The 20,792-nt window shown below is 47.2% G+C and overlaps 1 protein-coding gene across 2 annotated transcripts in view; it reads right to left on the reverse strand.

The window, feature by feature from the left end:
- The window catches only part of FCN3 (ficolin 3), a 143,894-nt gene extending 124,186 nt beyond the window's left edge, over positions 1-19,708 (reverse strand). The window contains exons 1-4 of one of the 2 annotated variants that reach the window (XM_078681913.1): positions 19,509-19,708; positions 18,549-18,689; positions 13,781-13,843; positions 8,367-8,423 (exon numbers count right to left, since the gene is read on the reverse strand). In XM_078681913.1, the coding sequence (XP_078538039.1) occupies positions 8,367-8,423; positions 13,781-13,843; positions 18,549-18,689; positions 19,509-19,611 (364 nt within the window). In that variant the 5' untranslated portion in view covers positions 19,612-19,708. The remainder of the gene's footprint in view (positions 1-8,366; positions 8,424-13,780; positions 13,844-18,548; positions 18,690-19,508) is intronic. The other variant, XM_078681914.1, reaches the window with a different exon arrangement.
- Positions 19,709-20,792: the final 1,084 nt, after the last annotated feature.

Here is a 20,792-nt window from a genome sequence, read left to right on the forward strand (position 1 = left end):
AACTCAACAGCATACCTTGGCCTTCTTCCGACACAAAGATGTTGGTTCTGATAGTCTTATTCCCATGGCGGATGACCGCTTTGAATTTCCCCCGAATCTTGAGAGGTGTGTCTTGCCCATACGCAAAGACGGTGATGGGGGTGGGGCGCAGCACCGGAGGCGTGGTCATGGTCCTGTAGAGGGAGACACTCATGAGGTTTATGGATGCGCCCGTATCCACTACCGCTATTAAGTCTTGGTCCGCCACTTGTATGGCACATTGAGGCAGTGGCCTGGTGCGGCGGGCGGCGGTGCCGATCATGTGCACCTAGTGCACCGACTGCTCTTCTTCCTCATCGTCATCCATGTCACTGGGACTCTGTTCCCCCTCCGTTATGGCCTGCACAACGGGGCGTGGTTTGCGGAACTTCTTCGATCGGCACACCTTTTCGAAATGATTTTGCCTGCCACATCCCGAACACCGCTTACCACGTGCTGGGCATTCTGCCATCTGGTGTCGCGGACCTCCACAATAGCCACATGACTGTCCCGACGCTCCACCCTGAGTGGGCGGTCTCTTGTGCCACTTGGTGGGCGTATGGGCCTGTATCTTGTTAACCGGTTCCACTTTGACCGATGCCTGCAAGGCAGCCTCCATGTGCGCAGCCCTGGCCTTGGAAAGTTCTTTTGTGCGGCCGAGAGTTAGGATCTCCGCCAGCGGCTTGCCAGACTCCTCCAGAATCCGTTCCCTCAGTTTGGCCGAGGCACATCCCTGTATAATTTGCCCCCGAATTTCTTCAGTGGTATCCTGAAATCCACACGTCAGCGCCAACCTTTTGAGCCGGGTGTGGTATGTGTCTAGCGATTCCTCAGGCAGCTGACGCGCTTGTCTGAACACAAACCGTTCATAATCTTGATTGGCCATGGGCTCAAAATGGGCATTGAGGGCATTGATCAGCGTGTGGTGTGTTTTGGGGGTCGCCTCCGTGAGGGTTCGGGCGATGGAGTGAATGTCCTTGCCACCGAGATGTAACACCATGGCCCGTTTCTGTTCCTTGTGTGTTTTCGTAGCTTCGAAGAACACCAGGAGTCTATCCACCCACTCCTTCCATTTGGGAGCGAGGGCTGAGGGCGCACCCTCCACCACAAAGGGTTCGATGGGTGGAATCGTGGCCATCCTCCAGGTCGTGCCGGATCAGGCACCCGGCGCGACCACCAGATGCGTGCGCTGAAGCAGGGCACCGCCCTGATCGACGGGCTGAGCGGAAGGAAGCGCGCTTCACGCACGGGCTGAGAAGCACAGTGCGGCACTAGGGCTAGAAACACCTACCCGACACTCATGCGCCAGGTCGCTCCTCCAAGCGTTTCGTGTGGGGGTGGGGTACACCGTAAGGCACGAGCACCACGAGCCGAGAGACGGGCTCGCAGCCGCCACACGGAGCAGGATGCAGGTACCCTCACCCAGCGAGGATTCAGCAACCACCCTCGTCGCCAATTGTTGTGTCCCTCAGATGGGTTGGGGCAACCTAGGGGATCACAACTGGGGGCCTACGCTGCGGGGCATCTAGGTCTAACTAGGCCTAACACGTGGCCCTAGGAATAACTGAGTCGGACTCTGGGAATAACTTGTTGGCTCTCCGTGCGCCCGCCTCTGAATAGCGTACGTGCGTGCGGAGCCTCTCTTTATTATACCAGGTCACATGACTTCAACACTGCACGCCCCTTGCGCCAGGGGCGTATCATAGTCCCAGAACATAACAGTGCCCACAACTGGTACCAACACTAAGGCTGGCCGTAAGTGGGCAGAACCAGGCCCTCAGTCAGTTTTACCAAGGCTGACAGTGCCATGGTCGCAGCAGCGCTTTCACCCAAGACTGACTCCATAGACAGCTAATGTACGCTTCTGTGATGTCCTGACAAACACTTATTCCTACAGATACAAATACCGAATGGCTGCTGCTTCCTGGGCCACAGTAGTGTACTGTCCCAGGAGAGATGCCCTAGGCTCAGTGACCAGTCCGCTGATTCATCCAGCAGAATATTGTGACTGTCACTTTTGTGACTAATCACTATTTTTTGTTCCGCCTCCTCTCCGATATTCACTTTTTTCAACATTTGTGGGATCAACCAGCTTTCCACAGGAACACTTGGGAACAACAGATAGACTTGATAAAACACTCTGGAGAAGTTAATTGCTCCTTACAGCTGCACCCGATTGTCCTTGCTTGTGTGCACTCATTTGCACATAAATACCTCAAAGAAAACCGGTGTTTTCTGCGAATGAATGCCTTCGTTCTAACACTCTTCCTGTACAGTGCCTACGCACATTCGTTGGCGCCGGAAGTTACGTCACACGCCGTTCAAATGTTTGTGTGATCTCCTCGAGGAAGCAGACGGGCCACGCCGGTATTTCGTTTATTAAAGGATCTTTACATTTTCTGAGTGCTTGGAGATCGGTTCGTGTTGTCCAAGAGCTGCTGCAGGAAAAGGCATTACGAGCGAGCAACTCGGACTGGATTGTAAAATCCCAGCTGGTATCAACTAACAATCGAGGGGCTATGTTATTTTTCCTGTTTCTGTGGCTGTGTTTGGGAAGAAATTAATCAGTAGTTTACCGCTTCTTGTTGGGTATAAGCGAAACGCCCGACTTGAGGGAACATTCTTTTGTAAATAATACAAGTTTGAAACCGATATAAACAGAATAAACTTACCTAAGAAACCTTACCAACTGAATTGAATATTTGCTTAAAATATACGCTCGTTTTTTTTATTCACCTTAATTACTGACCTTGTACACGATTACATATCTAACCACAGTTTTTCTTCAATGTTCATCCAGGTCATACATAGGCTTGTGGCGCGCAGCAAGAGTTAGGGAGAGCCTGTGGACTTTGAAAGTGTGGGGATCGCGTTTCGCGCGCTTTTCATGTTCTGCTAGAAGGCACAGTGCGTGGCTGTGAAAGTATTTCATGAATTTAACACAGGGAGTTCGTATTTTTATCTTTGCCAGCAGGACGAGTCGAGTAATAATTACTCTCGGTTTTGGGTGAAGTGGAGATTTATTGGCTTCTGCTGTCCAATTCAATGAGAAGTTCTTCAGTTGCTCATGGGACACAAAGAGGGTAAAAAATCAGGCGACGCATGTGTAGCAGCGATGCCAGGGACCCTGATGCAACCAGGGAAAATAGACCCTTTGACTGCTGTTGATTAAGAGAAATACAGCAGTCATCAGGGGTCAATGGCCCCGCTGTCATGGTTTCGCTGCACTTGCTGCACCTATAGTAGCTACATCCTGAGTGTGTGTGTGCCTGTCTCTCTCTCGCACAACAGCTGCATATGCTGTAGTATAGTGAGCAGATCCTGGACGGCTGTGCGCTTTCTGTTTCAGGGGGCCTGAACTGCTGCTACCGCTGTCATGCATATTGTGTGTGTTTGTGTGCAAGAAACGTTCACATAAGTACACCATATTCGTCTCTAGTTACACTACCTGCCCAGGCGTGTAAAATGGGAATTTGTTATGTTGCTCGCTGCAAAGCGCTTCAATAACTCGTCACGAGTAGCAAGCGCCATATAAATATAATTTACAAGAACAAATACAACTGCTTCAACTCAAGCGGCTGTATTCTTTATATAAGAACTAGTGGTAGAAAAAATACAGAACCAACAGAGACGATCCTATTCTTGATATGCGGCGTTCGTGAAAACCACCTCCTCTGCCTGTAATATCTGGCCTTGGGGGCCTAAAGTGCTATTTTTATATTTTTATATATAGCGCTGAACTAGATCCGAAGGAATCAGAGCGCTTTACATGAGCATCAGTTCCGTTACAGACGGGCACATTATTTGTGTTAGGCACCGGGAAATTAAGTGATTTGCCCAGACTTGAACCCAGTTCCCCAACTCCGAGGTCGACCGCTCAGGCCATTAGGCCACACTATATTTTGAAGGCAGCAGCTTAGAAGCGGCCAAGAGAGCGCCGGGTGTATTCTGTTTGGTGCAGCTCAGCTGCTGAATTTAGAGCATCAGTTATAACTCCCAGCTCCCCGCAGGATCACAATTTGTGACTCTCAGACAGAATTAAAGGCCTGGTTTGCCGTGCCTCCCTTCACCACCTAAATTGCTTTGCTTTCCAAACCGGCTAACTGAAACTCCAGTACTTTGCTGCGTATTACAATCTTTCTCTGAATTGCAAACTCTTTTGTTTTGATTACATACTTTTCCGCCTTAAATGAACTTTTAGGTAGTAGGACACCTCGTTGCTCCTCCCTCTTGTTGAATATCTTGTCTGATACTTGCTCTGCCAGCAGGCAGGCCGTGGCGCGGGACTTGGCATTGCAGGTGTTTTGAGCCTAGCCAGCCTCCGTAGAGGGCAGGATACTTTCCGGATCTTGGTTCCACATTGCATCTGTTTCTGCTCAGCATAGAGCCACGCTCTCTGGTCCATTGCATTCCTTCTTTGAAGCGCATTGTGCTGTTCGCCCCGCCCCCTTTCCATCTCTACTTTTGAATGGAAAACACCCCATTGTTTCTACTTCCTCCTTTTCATTCCCGTAGGAAGGTTGTGGGCCCGCGCTTTCATTACAAAAAATAATAATAGAAAAAAAAGCTTGCCATTTATCGTCCGGTCCTTGAAAAGACTTCATGGAACATTAAGCTGCATTTAGATGTTACTAAAGCCGAGCAGTGGTCACTGCGCACACCAACCGAACGGCAAATACAGACATACATTTAATGCTCCATCGCTGGGTCTAGTATGCTGCTATCGAAATGAATCCCACATTTAACATTGACCCGGAACCACACCTGTGTGTGTACAGAGTGGCTCACCGCGAAACAATGGAAAAACAAGCGCTTGCCATGACGCCGAGTTTTCTCTTTGTCTGCCGTCCCACTTGGATGGCCTGCTTTCTTTCTGGCTTAAAAGGTTTTTATTATCTTTATGGGGTCATGTGTTTAGCCCCATAAAGATAACAAACCTTTAACGCCAGGAGGAAGTCAGGTATGTCCGTCAAAGTGGGACGGCAGAAATAGAGAAAACTACGTCACCAAGTGCTCTTTCCCAATGGCTGGCCACAGTTTAGCCTAAACGGTGACGCCAGCCAATGGTAAAGAGGGGCTGGGCTTAAAGCATGCTAGTGAATCTCACTTAAAATCATAAAATCTCGCGAGCAAGACTGCACATGTGCGCAGTCAACGCCACGAGGCCTAAAAAGGATACCACGGCGCATTAACATCAGGAAAAGGGATACCAAGGCGCTACATCTATAGAGATTCTCGGGGTACAAGAAGCTATAGAGAGAGGCTCACGTGGTGTAAATAAGCTGTGAAGTTGTGTAGGGATACAAGGTACGGACAAGATACATATACAAGACTTCAGGTGGACTCTGGGACAGGGAGACACTGACATTGAGACAGGAAGACATTCACACTGGGACAAATAGACAGTCATTCTGGGACTAGGAGACACCAGTAATGGAACAGAAACTCACTGGCACGGAGGAAGGACACTGACGATGGGACAGAGAGACAGGAAGACGGGGACAGAGAGGCACTGGATGGAACACCAAGCCGGCAATATGGACTCCGGGGCAGGGCGCCACCAAGATTTCAAGAAAGCGCTGAGACTCATCAAGGAGCCGCAAGCGCTGGAAGGAGACATGGGCTGAAACAAAGATTCTAAGGGAGGCAGCATCAACAAATCAGGCTCCTGCCTACACTGCCTACAGGCCTTCATGACTACTCTACAAGGGTGAAGGGCCGCCAGAAGTGTGGCACACAAACACACAATGAGCATCAGATCCTCGGCACCTTGAGCAGTGCAGCAGGGAGCAGGGGACAAGTGTCCTCTTGTAGATATTTGTAAATTAAAAGTAGAGAACCCAGGAAGCAGACTGGGTCTGGTGGTAGATCAGACTCAAGTTCCCTTTATGCTGAATGTGCACTTATATATGAGTGATAGTTCTACCAGCTCAGTAGTGGGCCCAAAGTAGGATTCATATTTGAAAACAATTATGAGGAATTTCTTGCAATGGCTCCAGATAGTTTTGCAGTGTCCCCATTTAACGTGCAGAATGGCAGTGAGCAGGCCCGGCCAGCTCATGATGATGTGCTGTATACAGCTTCCACAGATAAACATTTTATGATGCAGCCCAGGTTACATGGTTACAACTTCTCCACGGAATCATGGGAAAGCCATGGCATGCCCTGAACCCGAGCGGGAACGCCACATACCTAACAGTGTCCACCGAAGCACAAGACCATAAACAAGCATTTTCAATGCAATAAGTCACACATTCGTGAGAGTTTGAGGTAATGGCATTGTAAATGACAATACCTTTTATTTATGTGTTTAGAAAACCTGCAAGCCGTACCTCAAACTCTTGAATGTGAGACCTTTGTGGCACTCACACTTTAACTGTAAACATCGTAAGCTTAAGCCCTGGTGCCGCGATTGCTTGAAAAGTAAAGTAATAGAAAAAACTTTTTTTTTCAATTTCTTTACTTTTGAAGCAATTGTGGCACCTGTGCTTTAGCTTATGATGCTTACAGCTAAAGCGCAGGTGCCGCGATTTTAGCAAAAGTAAGCAAAGAGAAAAAAATGGGTGGTGCACGCTTTTTTTTCTCTTTGTTTACTTTTGTTACAATGGCGGCACCCGCGCTTAGGCTTTGTAACATGTCAAGCTAAAGCGTGGGTGACGCAATTGCTTCAAAAGTAAAGAAATAAAAAAAAATCACTTTTTTTTCTATTTCTTTACTTTGGAAGCAATTGCGGCACCCGCATTTAGCTTAAGATGTTTAAAGCTAAAGCGCGGGTGTTGCCATTGTAAAAAAAGGTTAATTTTAAAAAAGTCATGCGGGCACCTTCAGCGATCGCAAGGAACTAAAGGAAAGCGTGGACGCCGTTATTAGTGCTGAGGCGTGTATCAGGCTAGTTACATTAAAAAAAAAAAACGTTGCGCCAGAGCGAGAAAACCCTTTAACAAAAGAGTGCTTGGAGGCTGTAATTAAAACCTACTGTGTAACAACACATGTAACAGGGGGTGTCCTTATGGAAGGTACCAACAGAAGAAAGGGAGGTACTAAGGAGGGACTAATAAGCCTAATAACAAACCAAAGACTACATTTTACAAAGGACAGTAATGGGACCCAATAAAAAAGATGGGCGGAGAATGGGACTATTACGTTCAAAATAATGTGACCGTGCCTATATGGAAAATACTAAGAGAATGGCAAAGCAGCCCAGTATCCTGACTATATCTTTCTGGCTGTAACTCTACAACTTATCTACAAAGCATTGAAAATGAAAACAGCAAGACAAATCTGAATTGATCTGACAGGGCAAAAAACAAGATCGTTTTGTAGCAGAAAGTAGCCTAAAGTCATGGGTCACTGGATCGTATCCCCTCTTGGGCCAACCTCCTACTTTAATCTTGAGCCCTAAGGCTGCGGCAGCTGTTTCTTCTGGGCCGAGGCACGATTCCAGAGCTCCAGGGCCAGGTGTCCACTGGTGGGCCAACCACCTGCCAAAAACCAAAGGCTCTGTGGTACTGAGCTATCCCTCTGTTGAACTCACTCGTCACGCAGAACACCACAGCTAAGCGTCTGTCACTGTTATCTCTCCTGTGCTGATTACTCAAGATACACTCTAAGCTCAAAAGGGATCCGACACTGTAGGGCAGATCATTCCTTAATCTGCAAGTTCTTAGGGCTCTGGGGTGGTCTTGACTCAGTTCTTACTTTGTAATAACCAGTGCTTAATTTGAGATGGTGGTTCATAGTGGGGCCCACTGGCACTAATATTTTAGTGACTGCCTCTCATTTTTTTCTCAGCATACTTTGAACCAGAGCAAGAGAGTGAAAAACACACAAGGAGGACGAAGAAAAAGTGACAAACGTAGAAAGCAAGAACCTGCAAGAGTGGGATAAAGGGGTTGTCTGGTGGTGGGTTAAAGAGGTGTAATCAAGACTATGCAGCCTTGTTGTATGGCATGCCCACATACAATACCACTGCAGCGGGATTTTGAGCAAAGCTTTTGGCCAAGGCGCTTATTCTTTTACAAATTAGGCACTGGGAATAACAATTATTGGACTGCCTCCTCTGATGGGCTGGAGGGTCGTGTTCGTTGTACAGGTCAAATATGGAACTGTGTTAGCTAAAACTGAACTACATTCACTTCCTTCGGTGCGTACCCCACATATTAATTTTCTCTGTGAATGTGGGTTCCCGATAAGTTCCCTGGTCCTTTTTACCTTTCAAGGCCATGGCCCGCCTGTGTGACCCCTGAAACCCGCCCCGTCGGTCCCCCTGACTGCTCCCCATTGTGCCATTAACCTTCCTCAAGGAAACGGGGCAGATTTCCTATTTCATGTAAAGTTTACGGACTTACCTGAAACTCCAGTCCCTTGGGAACAGGTGATAGCCGCCTCTGAGCTGCATGGGTCGCCTGATGGGAGAGAACATGCCAGAATTAAGACGAGGTTTTCTTTGTGGCTACATGTTTTTCCTCCTGCCTTACCCTTCCACTCTCCATATTAGCACTGCATCTTTTCAACCTCAAAATGGCGCCTGCCCCAACTAAAGTTTGGAGCTCATGATAATCAGAAGGTACCATTGGTGTAGATAAGGTGACTGAAACCACAAGTTCCCTCCCTCAGGGGCAGAGATATCCTTCAGACTCAAAGTAAAGTCATGGCTGATGCCGCAGAGCGTGGACTAATATCTTCATTAAAATCTATGTTTATGATCCCAAAGCGCCAAAGAGTGAATCTGTCTCTCAAGCTGCAGAGTACAGACAACAAAGTTATTCTGCCAGCTATGCACATTTGCCAAGAATGGATCACTGCCCTGGAGACTGAGGGACTCTGTTGTGAAAGACCCTTGAAGCTGTCCTGCCCAGATGTTTCAAATACTGTACATCCTTGACAACGCAAGGCCCCAACAATAGGCCTCTTCAAACAGCATGTTGGATGCAAATGGCAATGCAGGTTTGTGTTTGCGTGAGCCTGCGTGCTGCGTCAGGTAATAGGGTGACCAACTGGCATGAGTGCAAATTCAGGACAGGGAGTGTAAAAATTCAGAACAAAGAGTCAAAATTTAGGACAAAAATTCAGGACCGGTCAGAATTCAGGACAAAACTTCGGGACAAAAGGTACGTTTTACAGACACATCAGAGGAGGCCGCCCAATATTACATAAGTAAATAGCCAACCAACACAAGTACAAGTCAAAATAAGTTTATATTAGATTGAGACAACCTTGCTCTCTATCTGTTGTATGTGCGAGTGAAACTTAAACACCTGAGTTTGCATATTTATAAAAAAAATGAAGAAAAAGATCAAAGCTGAAGGCTTATCATATCTTACATGCCCCCTCTCCCCCATTGAAAAAGTACACCCGATCCGATCAATTATCCCAAGGGGATGTGATGTGTAAAAGCTAAGGGGGCTCGAGTGTCAGGGTAAACATGAAAATACTTTGAACTATTGGAGCAAAAGAAATAAATAATAAAGGACGATTGTATTTGTACCATTATCACTGCTTGTGTGACAGTTTAAGAGGCTAACCGTGGTTGCATCTGAGTAACACTTGCCAAAATGAAACCTTCATCTCCACAGAGCTTGGCCCCTGGTGACGTGACAGGAGCCAATAAACAAAAGCAGTTTGTCATGTCCTGGGCTCTGGAGGGAGGAGACCCAGGAAATGCTGTCACTGCGCAAAGAGGCCCATTATCATTCTGTATGTGATAATTAGGCCGACATACAGAATTATAATAGACAGATAGCAGCCTGTGGCTGTGCCAGGTCGGTGTGGGGCTGCTGCAGGCCACTGATCACAGCAGGAGCTGGCACCTGCAGTGAAAGTTACAGAACTGTCAGGCTGCTTGACGGGAGACAGCTCGCTCCAATGTCGGAATTTACGTACAAAAGGTGTCCTTGAAAGAGTTCCTCACGGACTATGGACAAGAAGCCCAAATAACAGGCAGTCCGTGAAATTTACAGACGGTTGGTCACCCTAGTCAGGTGACAGGTCCGAGGTGCATGTAGGAGGGAAGGGAAAACCTATGGGTTCCAGTGATGGGTGGCAGTGATGCAGCTGCACTTCCAGGGAAGGGGATGCAGCAACGTTTCCCGTAGAAGCAAGGTCTGGCGATCTAGAGGCAGCGTTGGCTTGTCTGTCAGTATGCCTTAGGAGGGGCTTCTGATTGGCCAGTTAAATGTGCTGCATGAGTGCTTCATCACTTTGACTGAGGAAGTGTAGATTGCAGGTGGAGCCGGAAGCGCTGACACCATCTTCCTAGGTCATGATATCTGTCTGACTTTCACCTGTGTGGGGACCGGACTCGTCGCTTCAGGGGCCTCCAGGCAGGAGCTAGACAGTACCAGACAGGCTCCGCCACAGACTCCCAGCGAGGCTGGCTGGGTCCATGGTTGTTACTGCGGAGCAAAAAGGCGTCTGGAACAAGAGTGGCAAATGGGGAAATGTGCCTTGACAATCATTCAGGGTACGAGCAGGGCTTTAACCCCTCCCTGAGCTCGTCATGACCCGCGCGGCGCTCACACGTGGGGATAATTCCCCTGCTGTGCTGAGCGTTCCATGCAAACGGGTGTGGTCATGACGAGCTCAGCTCGTCATGAGCACAGTGCCACCGTGCAGCGTGATGAGCTGAGCTCGTCACAAGCACGGTGGCACTGCGCGCGCCACCCAGTGCCACGGGGGAATTAGCCCTGCGACGAAGGGGTTAAGTGGGATTAAAAAAACTGGGTGGGTGTCTCTGAAAGGGTTGTGGCCTATGTAATTAAGGGCGTGGCTTAGTAGCACGGTCAAGCTGAAATCTATGCTTAGCTTGGTGTACCACCCCACTGGTACTTTGCTACTTCTGTCATTACATCCAGATATATAAGACAGCAAGTAACATTACACTTACAACAAGCCAGTACTATAGGCTTTGTCAATGGTTATTAGTTGCATAAGATAAAGAAGCAACAACCATGCCTTCGTAGTATAGCATATTGAAAATGCTTCAGTTCTGAAACGGTGAGACTGTGAACGAACTGTAACGAGTCTCTTTGAAGTTACAACAAAGACTGTGAAGGGTGGCAGTGCTGCAGAGGTAAGATTTTTTTTATTTTTATGGTGAGGGCAAAAGCGTAGAGCCCGATAACGAGCCGTCTCGGCACCTGCTTGTAAGAACTGCCGGTGCTCAGCGCGGGCAAAACCCCGGCCCACTTAAAGCCCTGGATATGAGGCATGTGAGAGGGAAGGACAACTTCTCTAATTTAGACCATAGGAGGCATGAGCGAGGTTCGCAGGCTAAGACAAACAATCTGCCAAACTCTGCACTTTGAATGACTGATATTTGAGAGAGGATTTCTTTTTAGCATTTTCTAACAAAACCCTGTGTCTCTAAAACCATAATTAAAAAAAACAGATTACATTCCATATTTATATTTAGCTGATGCGAAGCTTCTTGAAGTGATAACAATTCAATTTACAATGCCTTTGACAGATGGCCTCTGATTGAATGGAACTGAATCTCTGGCATGGAGCGCAAGTAACTGGATGCTATCGGCCTCATTATGTGGTCAGTATGCAACCAATGTACTATATAAGATCAAGACTGTCCTTGTAATCATTTTGAAACATGGCAGGGGAACGTGCTCCATCTAGTGGTAGAATATACTAAATTAAGAGAATCCGAAGTATGGGTCGAGTAAAGTCTCAGGTAACATAAACATAGTGTCAAATTACGGAAGGCCTGAATTGTTGGAGAGTCACTGGGTGGAATCACTGGGTGGAATGCATGCGAAATGAGTGGCCTGACACGCAGCAGAAAAAAAAGAATAATACTGAATAGGGTGTAACTGGTCTGGCAAGAAAGGCAGGTGCTAAATGTACACAGTAATCACTGTGCCTGCTCTGTGGCCTCCCCACAGAACACTGATTTCTGCTGATAACTGTAAACATACGTAAAATGTGGGAGACTGGTCCAAAACCTAATAAACCAGCCCAACAAATCAGTGCTCAAAGAAGCTAATGGGTGAAGGGGGCTGACCCAAAGCCCCCTCTATATATATCATGCAGTCTGTTGTGGGTTGTGCTGACTTTGACTAAGGCACGGTTAAAGCTGTCCACATCCATGACAGAACACGAAATCCTAGTGTGTGCTAACACTTGGAGGACGACCTTCGAGCTGCTAAGGTTCTAATATGTTATCTCTCCTGAAATGTCAAACTGTGGTAAAGATCAGATGCATTCATTATTCTATACACTTTTAGTTTGGGTACTGTATATATATTTAAATAGCTCAAAACAAGTCTCCAGGAGCAGAGAAGCACCTTACAGTGCCCATTAGGTACGTCCAAGGTGTGCGTGGGTATGCAATACACAATGGTGTTTATGGCCCTCGGCGCAATAGGTATGGGGGTGACGCAAGGCTAGCAGGGGCAAGGTTTCAAGTTATGTTATGTTATATAATTTGTAGAGTGCATGGCTGCCCCAGCAAGGTGGCGTCCCAGCGCTAATCACAGACAGCAAAAGGAAGACCGGCGGAGCCAACGCCCCAATCCATTAATTAGAGAACAGACAGGTTTTTATAGACTTATGGAAACCTATATGATCATAAATGCATCTAATGTTCACCGGGAGGGAGTTCCAAAGTTTCAGAGCTAAAGCTCGGAACAAACGTCCTCCGCTTTGTTAACACGCTTAACACCGCCAGGTGTTGATGAAAGGAGCCCAAGAGACGTGATGGCGTGTATGGTGTAAGAAGATCTGCAACAATTTCTGGGGATTGGGAGTTGAAAATCCGGTGAGTAACGGAGAGTTGCTCATTAGGAGAAAAGGGAAAGGTTTGAGACGTGCCACCCTATATACCCAATGCGCACACAGACTTTCTGGGATAGGAAAATAGCTCTGGGCTTAGGGAGAGATTAGGGAGAGGGTTGCAACAGATAAGGGCGGTTCAGTGTCGAGACAAAACTTGAGGGGGGGCCTGCAAAGTACATGGAGGGACGCCCTTTCAATCTCACTCAGAAGCTCTCAGGCAAGGGTACTGTGCTGAGGGTGCTCTCTGGAGCTCGGGGGTCCTACGCTCTGCAGGGGCAGCAGGGGCCTTTGTTACACTGCTGGGGTGGTCAGCTGTAATACAGGTAACATAACGTGTGCTTGTAAAGTGCACGTTCACCTAAGGATATCTTGGCGCGGAACAACAGATGTTTATTGTTACCCAACTCAATGGTACTCATGTTATCGACCTCCGAAGGATGAAAGGCTGAGTGGACCCGCCCGGATTTGAATCTGTGACCATGTGGTCAAACACAGACCCCTACAGTGGACGCAGTAGTCCACTAAGCCACCAGACTCGGCCTTCAGATGAGTCGTGTGTGCCAGTGCATTGGTATCTTGTGTCACGTGGCTGCCCTAGTGAGCCAGAGAGATGAGCAAAAACCATGCCTAGACACGACCCTCTGCCTGGCAACGGGCAGAAGGTAAAGGTGCCCATTCGAATGTGGGCATCAGGTCTACTCTTATTACTGGCTGCTTCAGTGGACCCTTGGACCATCTACCTCCTAAGCATAGCGTTCCACAACCCCAGTGAAAGGCGCAATATAGGAGCCATCCAGAAAAAGATGTCACAATATGTCACAAACTTCATATTTAAACAGATTCCGAAGCCTGTATTGTGGTGATGTAGGATTGGGCAAAGGAAATATTTTTGCCCTTTCGCTGGATGCCCCTTTTAATAAATAATATATTATAAATAGAATGTAGTGTTCTTTCTAGTTTATGAACATGTACTGACCTTTTTCTCCTTTGGGTCCTTGTGGGCCAAACTTTCCGGGGACCCCGGCAATACCCAGCTCACCTGTGAGAGAAAGAACATTAGAATTTTAAGACTATATGTATTGCTTTCTTTTGACACTGAATCCTGTCCTGTAGCTTTGAAGACAGCAGACAGCACTGAAAAGATATGAACAAACAGTTGAGTTACTGATCCCACCTGCACCTGACGAATTGCTCTTATGAACCCCCAAGACCTCCTGAGCAGAAGCTGCTGCCATGTTTTCACATAAACCAACCACGCACAGATTGCCTCTGAGTAACTAGTGTCAGTACATTCTGAAACCACTGTCCAGAGCACCTTGACCCTCTGCACCCCTCCCGCCTCTGTCATGACACTGTGACAAAACCCATCCTTGTGTATCACCACATCCCATTGTACATAACACACACAGCAAATTATTACCCAGCTCAGTCACAAGCAATCCTAACTATTGGTTGAACATGAACGAAAACCCCCTTCCTGCCGCACTCTCTTGTGCTCACCAATGAACACCATGCTAACACACAAGCACCCGCCCTCCTTGGCATCCGCCTTCACAGGCTACATGTTCATCACAGAAACTTGGCTCCCCCCCACATCCTCACCTACTTTGGCAAAATCTTCTTCAATGACACATCACCAACAGTGCTTAATTTGTGAAAAAGTAGGTGTCAGGGCCCTCATCAAAAGGACACTGCAGCTTGCACCGTCCATTGTCCCTGCCAGCGCTGCCAATGACTGTCCCAACAGGACTACAATCCATTACAATCTTAGAAGTGGTACAATACTATTCGAGGCCCCCAAAGCTATAAGAATGGCTTCTGTGGCAGCTATTATCCATTGTTAAAGTATATTGAATGAATAAACAGCTTTTATTATGCTCATACATAAATTAGGCAGAGGGCCCTCCCATGTGGCTGCCAGGTGCCGAGCACCGGAAACCACCTGCTCAAATTAAGCACTGATTCACCATTCACCTACCTGCTGCACAAAAGTAGTCATGGCTGGGGGGGCCGGCTCTAGGGCGGTGCGACCAGTGCCACCGCACCGGGTGCTGGCTTCAGGAGGTGGGGGGGGGGAGGCGTGTTTGCAAGTTTATTTTTATTGTAAAGCACCTGCTGCCGCGTTAGTTCAGTTGGGGTTTTGACTGACTATAAAGTAGTGCAGAGTGTTAATACGCCTGTTGCTGAAAATAAGTACTGAGCAGATTACAAAGTGCATCGAATGTACATAGGTCAGTGGGTTACTCCTTTTAAAATGGACATCATTTTGTTACTTACAATTTATAAGCTAAAATTCTAATATAAGATTTGAACTTATAAATTGCAAGTAACAAAATGATGTCCATTTTAACCCCTTCCGTACGGCACACGTTCATCGGACGTCGCGTGCACTACCTCGGTAGTGCTGCGCACGTCCGCTGACCGTTCCGCCCCCCCGCGCAATAGAACGTTCCGCACCAGCGCGGAACGTTCGGCGCAGCGGTGGGATTAAAAGGAGTAAAACCCACTGACCTATTTACATTCTATGCACTTTGTGATCTGCTCAGTACTTGTTTTCTGCAAAGTACAGATTTGAGCAAAGATTAATGTTGCAAAAGGATTAATTTGGGCAGAAATCTATTCACATAATAAAGAGAAACCCCAACTATCGTGTTCCTTTTTACAATCTGAGTTTGTGCTTCTCTAGACCAAGCACTATTAAACTATACTGCCAACCAGTAGTGATGTCATGTGACTCCTACACCTTGTAGTCCTCTGTCTTATATAACATTTCCTATATGCTGAGTTACACACGTATGATTGATTGTCTCTGTGTAATGTGAGTGTGATGCAAAGTGCTCTGACACCCTACACTGGTGTGAGTGGCGCTATATATGCATCTGAGAGAGAGTGGTTATGTAGACTTGGGCACAGTTAAAGGGTGGTGGTGAGGGAATCTGTGGTGGAGGTGGTCATTGGAGGGCGCCAACAAACATTGTCGCACCGGGCGCCACCAGCTCCATAAATAATGAACTCTCCTACCATTCACTGCTCTCCTCTTCATTGCCACTCAAAAAAGAGTAATGCCTGTCTATTCACCTAGTCTTCCCCTCACCCTGCCTCATGCCATCAGGTCTTGTTGATTTTTTCATCAGTCTCATCTCCACCACATACATGTACAATGCTGACCCCTGAACCCAGAAGCCATGAGAGACTTTCTCACGTGTCTCCACTCGAATTTACAAACTTGCAACAACCCAGTTTTCCACTTCTCAGTCACCTGCCCCTCACCTGCTCAGCTGTTCTCCTTTCTCACACTCATTGGGAGAACACGATGCAGTTCGATGCAGTTCAACGGCTTCTCCCCTTCCCTCTCCTCAAATGCCAAATTCCTGGGCTCATATATTAAAACTTGATATTTTTCAAGAAACATGGTGCCAAGAATGCCCAGACAGCCCGGTATCAGCTCAGCTTCCTACAAAATATAAGAAACATTTCTCCCAGCATACACCTTCTGCTCACACATGCAAGCCCCTAACCACCCCCTCACTGATGGGGCAGGTTGCTGTTCCAAGACACCACACTCATCTCCCTCAAAGCTGTGCGGCCTTGAACTTTGCCCTCCACTTGCGTTCCCCTAGGTCAGCCTGCACCAACCTTCCCAAAAAAGGGTGATTGGACCTCGATGAGTTCTTCTGGCATGCTTTGTGACTGGTGTGTTGTGGAGAAATTCGAAAATGTGATTTGCCGTTGAAGCCTCCAGACTCCAGGGGGACTATTTATCGCCAGTCGAGTAAATGCTGCCACCGACAGTTTCCCAAATTATGATGGTTGATTTTGCTTGGTGCTCTGAAACACTCCAGGCTTCATAAGTCTGCCTCTCTGCCTCTCCTGGGGATGGTCCCTCACAGTTCCTACCAAGGAAAGGGAGCTAGTGGGTTGTGGGAGCAGCAGAAGATCTGACAGGGGCGGCTCTGCCCTCATCTTTTCCATGAGAGCCAAGCACCTCAGGGGACAAGAAGTGTGGTGGTCTGTGTCAGAGCACATCAGAGCACGCCGGGGTGCTAGCACTCAGGTGCAGCGCCCTCTTTGCTTACCGGGGCTGACTAAGGGTCCTTAAGTGGCTCGTGACTTTCACCTTGCTTGTCAAGGTACCCTGGCCAGTTAGATCACACCAGATCTCGACCAGCCAGGATAAGTAATCAAGGTTAGGCCTGGGGCCCAGATCAATTTGCTAATGACCCCAGTGGCTGGAAGAGGGCTGTTGACTTCAAGAGAGACTCTCCTGGCCCACCAACAGGTGGCAGCAGGTGTCTGTGGCATTCCAGTGGGTTACCGCAAACATCCCTCTTTGTGTGAATTAAAGGCCGTAGAGCTAAACATTGGTTAAAAGTTTGTGGACATATTTCTGACTACACATATAGACGTGAGAGAACACACACACACGCAACAATAGGTACACACACTATCTCTACCGAACCCCCTCGCCCACCACTATACACTTCCCCAATATTCCCTTATCATAGTAGCCCATTCACTGGTGCAACAGCTTTCTTAGGCAGCCCTGGGATGGCACTAAACAGTCTGCTTTCCTGAAACATCCATAGACACAGAGGGGCACATTTATCAAACTTTCACAAGGTGCAGGAAGCCAACTTGCGGTGCTGCATGAAAGTGAAAGGGCAGGAATGCACCGCATTTAACATTCTGCAGCGCGTTCCTGACCTTTCCTTGCTCACTGTGAGACTTTTTTATGAGAGACGTGCTCCACCGGAGCGTCACTTTTTCTGATACTCTTGCAGAGCAAAACTCTCAACCACATCTATGAGGCCACGCAAAGCCACCTTGCATGGCTGTGCGTGGCCTCGTAGATATGGAGTCAAACAAAGAAGTGCAAGTCGCTGCGTTGCCTTACTCTCCCCCAGGAAAAATGTTCCATAGGCATGGCAATGGGTTTTCCCAAGCAACACCCATGGATTTTGACATAGCCCCAGGTTTACTTAATCATGTAAAGCTGTGGCAGCGCCAACATTTTATACCTCCCCAGAGCACGCGTAATGAGAAGAAATATTTTGATTTCTCCTTGTTTTTCTTTTTTCCATGTGTGCTGCCTTCTGCAACACAAAGAAAGAGGAAAACATCTCTTGGGAATGTTTTTGCGCAGGAAGGCGCCTCACAGCAGGCGTAAGACTGACGCAGGCCCTTTCACATGGGGCTTGCCCCATGTGAAAGGACATATTGCTGGTGTTGCGTCACTTTTGTGACACACTCCAGCAATGCGTCACTTTGGCGCTTACAGATACGTCAGAAATACTGACGTATCTGTAACTCCTCGATCCATGATGCGTCATACTGTAAATATGACGCATCATTGGTCTCGCAAGGAGGGCGCAGTGAAAAGTGACGCATCGCTGCTTTCACGCAGCGATGCGTCACTTTTCATAAATGAGGCCCTCCATGTTGATAAATAGCACAATATCTACATTTCGAGCTTAGGGCTGAGTACAAAATCTTTAGGTTATGTCTAGTTTCTGCCAGGGACACTGAGTGTGATCTTGGACAAATCACTCTTCCTCAATCAACCTAGAAGGTTTTGCATCAGTGGGTGTCAGTGTTTAACATGTTGACAGTATATCGAGCTGTTTCTAATCTATCAACCAGCCTCTCATAAGAATGTCACCTATATCTCTGTTACACACCATCCGCCCCACTTTCTGTGGCCATCTTAATAGTCCTAGCCCATGGATTTCCCACTTCCTTCTCACCTCTGGGGCCTGGGGTTCCAGGTTCACCCTTGACGCCAGCATTCCCGTTGGTTCCTGGAATTCCTGGCACACCGGGCATTCCTGGCTGTCCCTGGAGAAAGATATTCTTGTCTGTGCCGCACAGGGACACCCCCTTCAGCTCTGCCCAGGAAGCAAAAGGAAAGGGAAGGGGTTACACCGCAGAAATACAGGTAAATGGGCCTGGCTATGTGTGCTTATATGCAGCACATTTGGCTTCAATCCCGGGTTTTTATTTACCAAACTGGTGCAAACAATTTCATGCATGCAAAACACGTATATGCGTTGTACAAGGAAAGGCTTAGGTACTTGAAGCTTTCAGGGGGGAGCCAGGATTGACTCTCTTCCTTTTAATCACGAACCCCACCAGCTGAAGTGACATATGGAAACTACATTTAGAACAAATAGACCGGAAAGTACCCTAATAAGAAGGCGAAAAAATAAAAATTCCCACGAGCTCATAATGCAGATGGAATGACCGTGTTCAGAGAGACAGGAAGCGGATGCAGACACTCCAAAAAATAGGAAATAGGGGGGTAGTGAGATACCTCCAGAATGGAAGGGGTCAAAGTATGAATATAAAAAGCAAACAACCCACATCAAACAAGTAGAGAGAGATAAGCCCACGGGAACCTGGAGAAGATGGAAGAATATGTTGGCCCTCCTTAAGTCAGAGAGACACAAAGCCCACCCTCTTCAAAGTGATCACCGTCCAGTTGAATAGAATGAAGAATAAGGAATCTCCACGAAGAGTAAGAATGAGAAGAGATCCCAGGATTAGAAAAAGGGGACACCTATCAGTCTAGGAAACATACCCTGGAGAGGTTGGAACAAAATGGTGGCTGCTTTGAAGGGAAAAAAATGGGACATTTTCACAGAGAACCTGGCAAGTCTGAGGTGAGGTGAACACCCAGCAGGACAGACAATGAAAAGGGCACTTACTAGCACAGCAGTCTGACTCAGCCTGGTCTGAAGAAAGTCCTTTTGGAATAGAAATTAAAATTAAGGTCCCGAACAGGCAGGAGATTCTTCTGCAAGGTGCCATTTTGTACTACTTCAAGTGGAACCTGAGATCCTTCAGTTTCTGTCCAAGGTACGTTGGGATACAACACTACTCTACTGATATATACGTATAGAAAAGTTACACAATGGAGCACAAAGAGGAAATCAGAACGGTCAGTCACAGTTTCACTTCTCTGTGTTAAGCCTCTGTGCTGACTTGCAATCTCGAAATATAGGCAATTGTGTAACTTTCTTTCAATGGTGGAAATAGGACTTCCAAGGGTGGGGAGATATATTTACGGTGCCCTGGTGTTAATGTGCGAAAACACACCAATATTTGAAAAGCACAGGGCGTGGGCAGCATATTGTGAAATAAGTCCCATTGCTCAACCCGCTTACGGTTGTGCCTGGGTCAGGCTCGGGGTGGTCATGTTTCATTTGTTCTTCAGATTGAATGATTTTAGGTTCATGAGAATCCCTATAAAGAAATTGTAATTTAACCTCTCACCAATTGGGTCACCGCCAAGGGACTGTTGCCAATTTATTTTTACAACACTGTATTGGTGGTGCCTGGGAAGAATACTGACATCAGATCTGGACATAGTACCATCAGTTTTAGCAGCCAGCAGCAAACAATGTACCCGAAGCGATGCTCATAAAAAGACACACTCTACTCCTGGTACTCCGCTTCACCCACAACCCATATGGCGTCAGTTCACTTCCCCGTTTTATTTTCACGTGCTCAGCTGGATGTTGCAAGACTCGAGCATTAAACTCTGATCATTGGGCTTGCGAAACAATCCACTTTAGAATTAGAAAAAACTAGTAATAGATATTACAACGTCCAAACTAGTGTTAAGCCCACATTTTTAATACGCCCCTTGACCTAAAGTACATTCAATGTTGAAATACTGGAAGTGCGCACTTTCTGTGGCATTTTTTCAAATTGAATCCTAACAATCCAGCTGTTTATCGACTCTTAGCAAATTACTTGACTGGAAGACACAACATTGATAAGGCCATACTGAATAAATTGGAAAATTGGGATAAAAGCGAGCAGCAAAATTCCCATCACTCAGATGGGTTTGAATCGGTTATCTTCTGTTGTTCTGACTGGTCTGACTGGTCTGACTGGTTGATCACCAGTGCCAGATGAGGTACAATTTGATTGCGCTTTCATTGATTTTTCCTGGGCATTCAGACATTTGCAACAAGCCGTATTAT

Source organism: Lissotriton helveticus, chromosome 3_1 (genome assembly GCF_964261635.1).
Source record: "Lissotriton helveticus chromosome 3_1, aLisHel1.1, whole genome shotgun sequence".
In the NCBI taxonomy this organism is placed as follows: domain Eukaryota; kingdom Metazoa; phylum Chordata; class Amphibia; order Caudata; family Salamandridae; genus Lissotriton; species Lissotriton helveticus.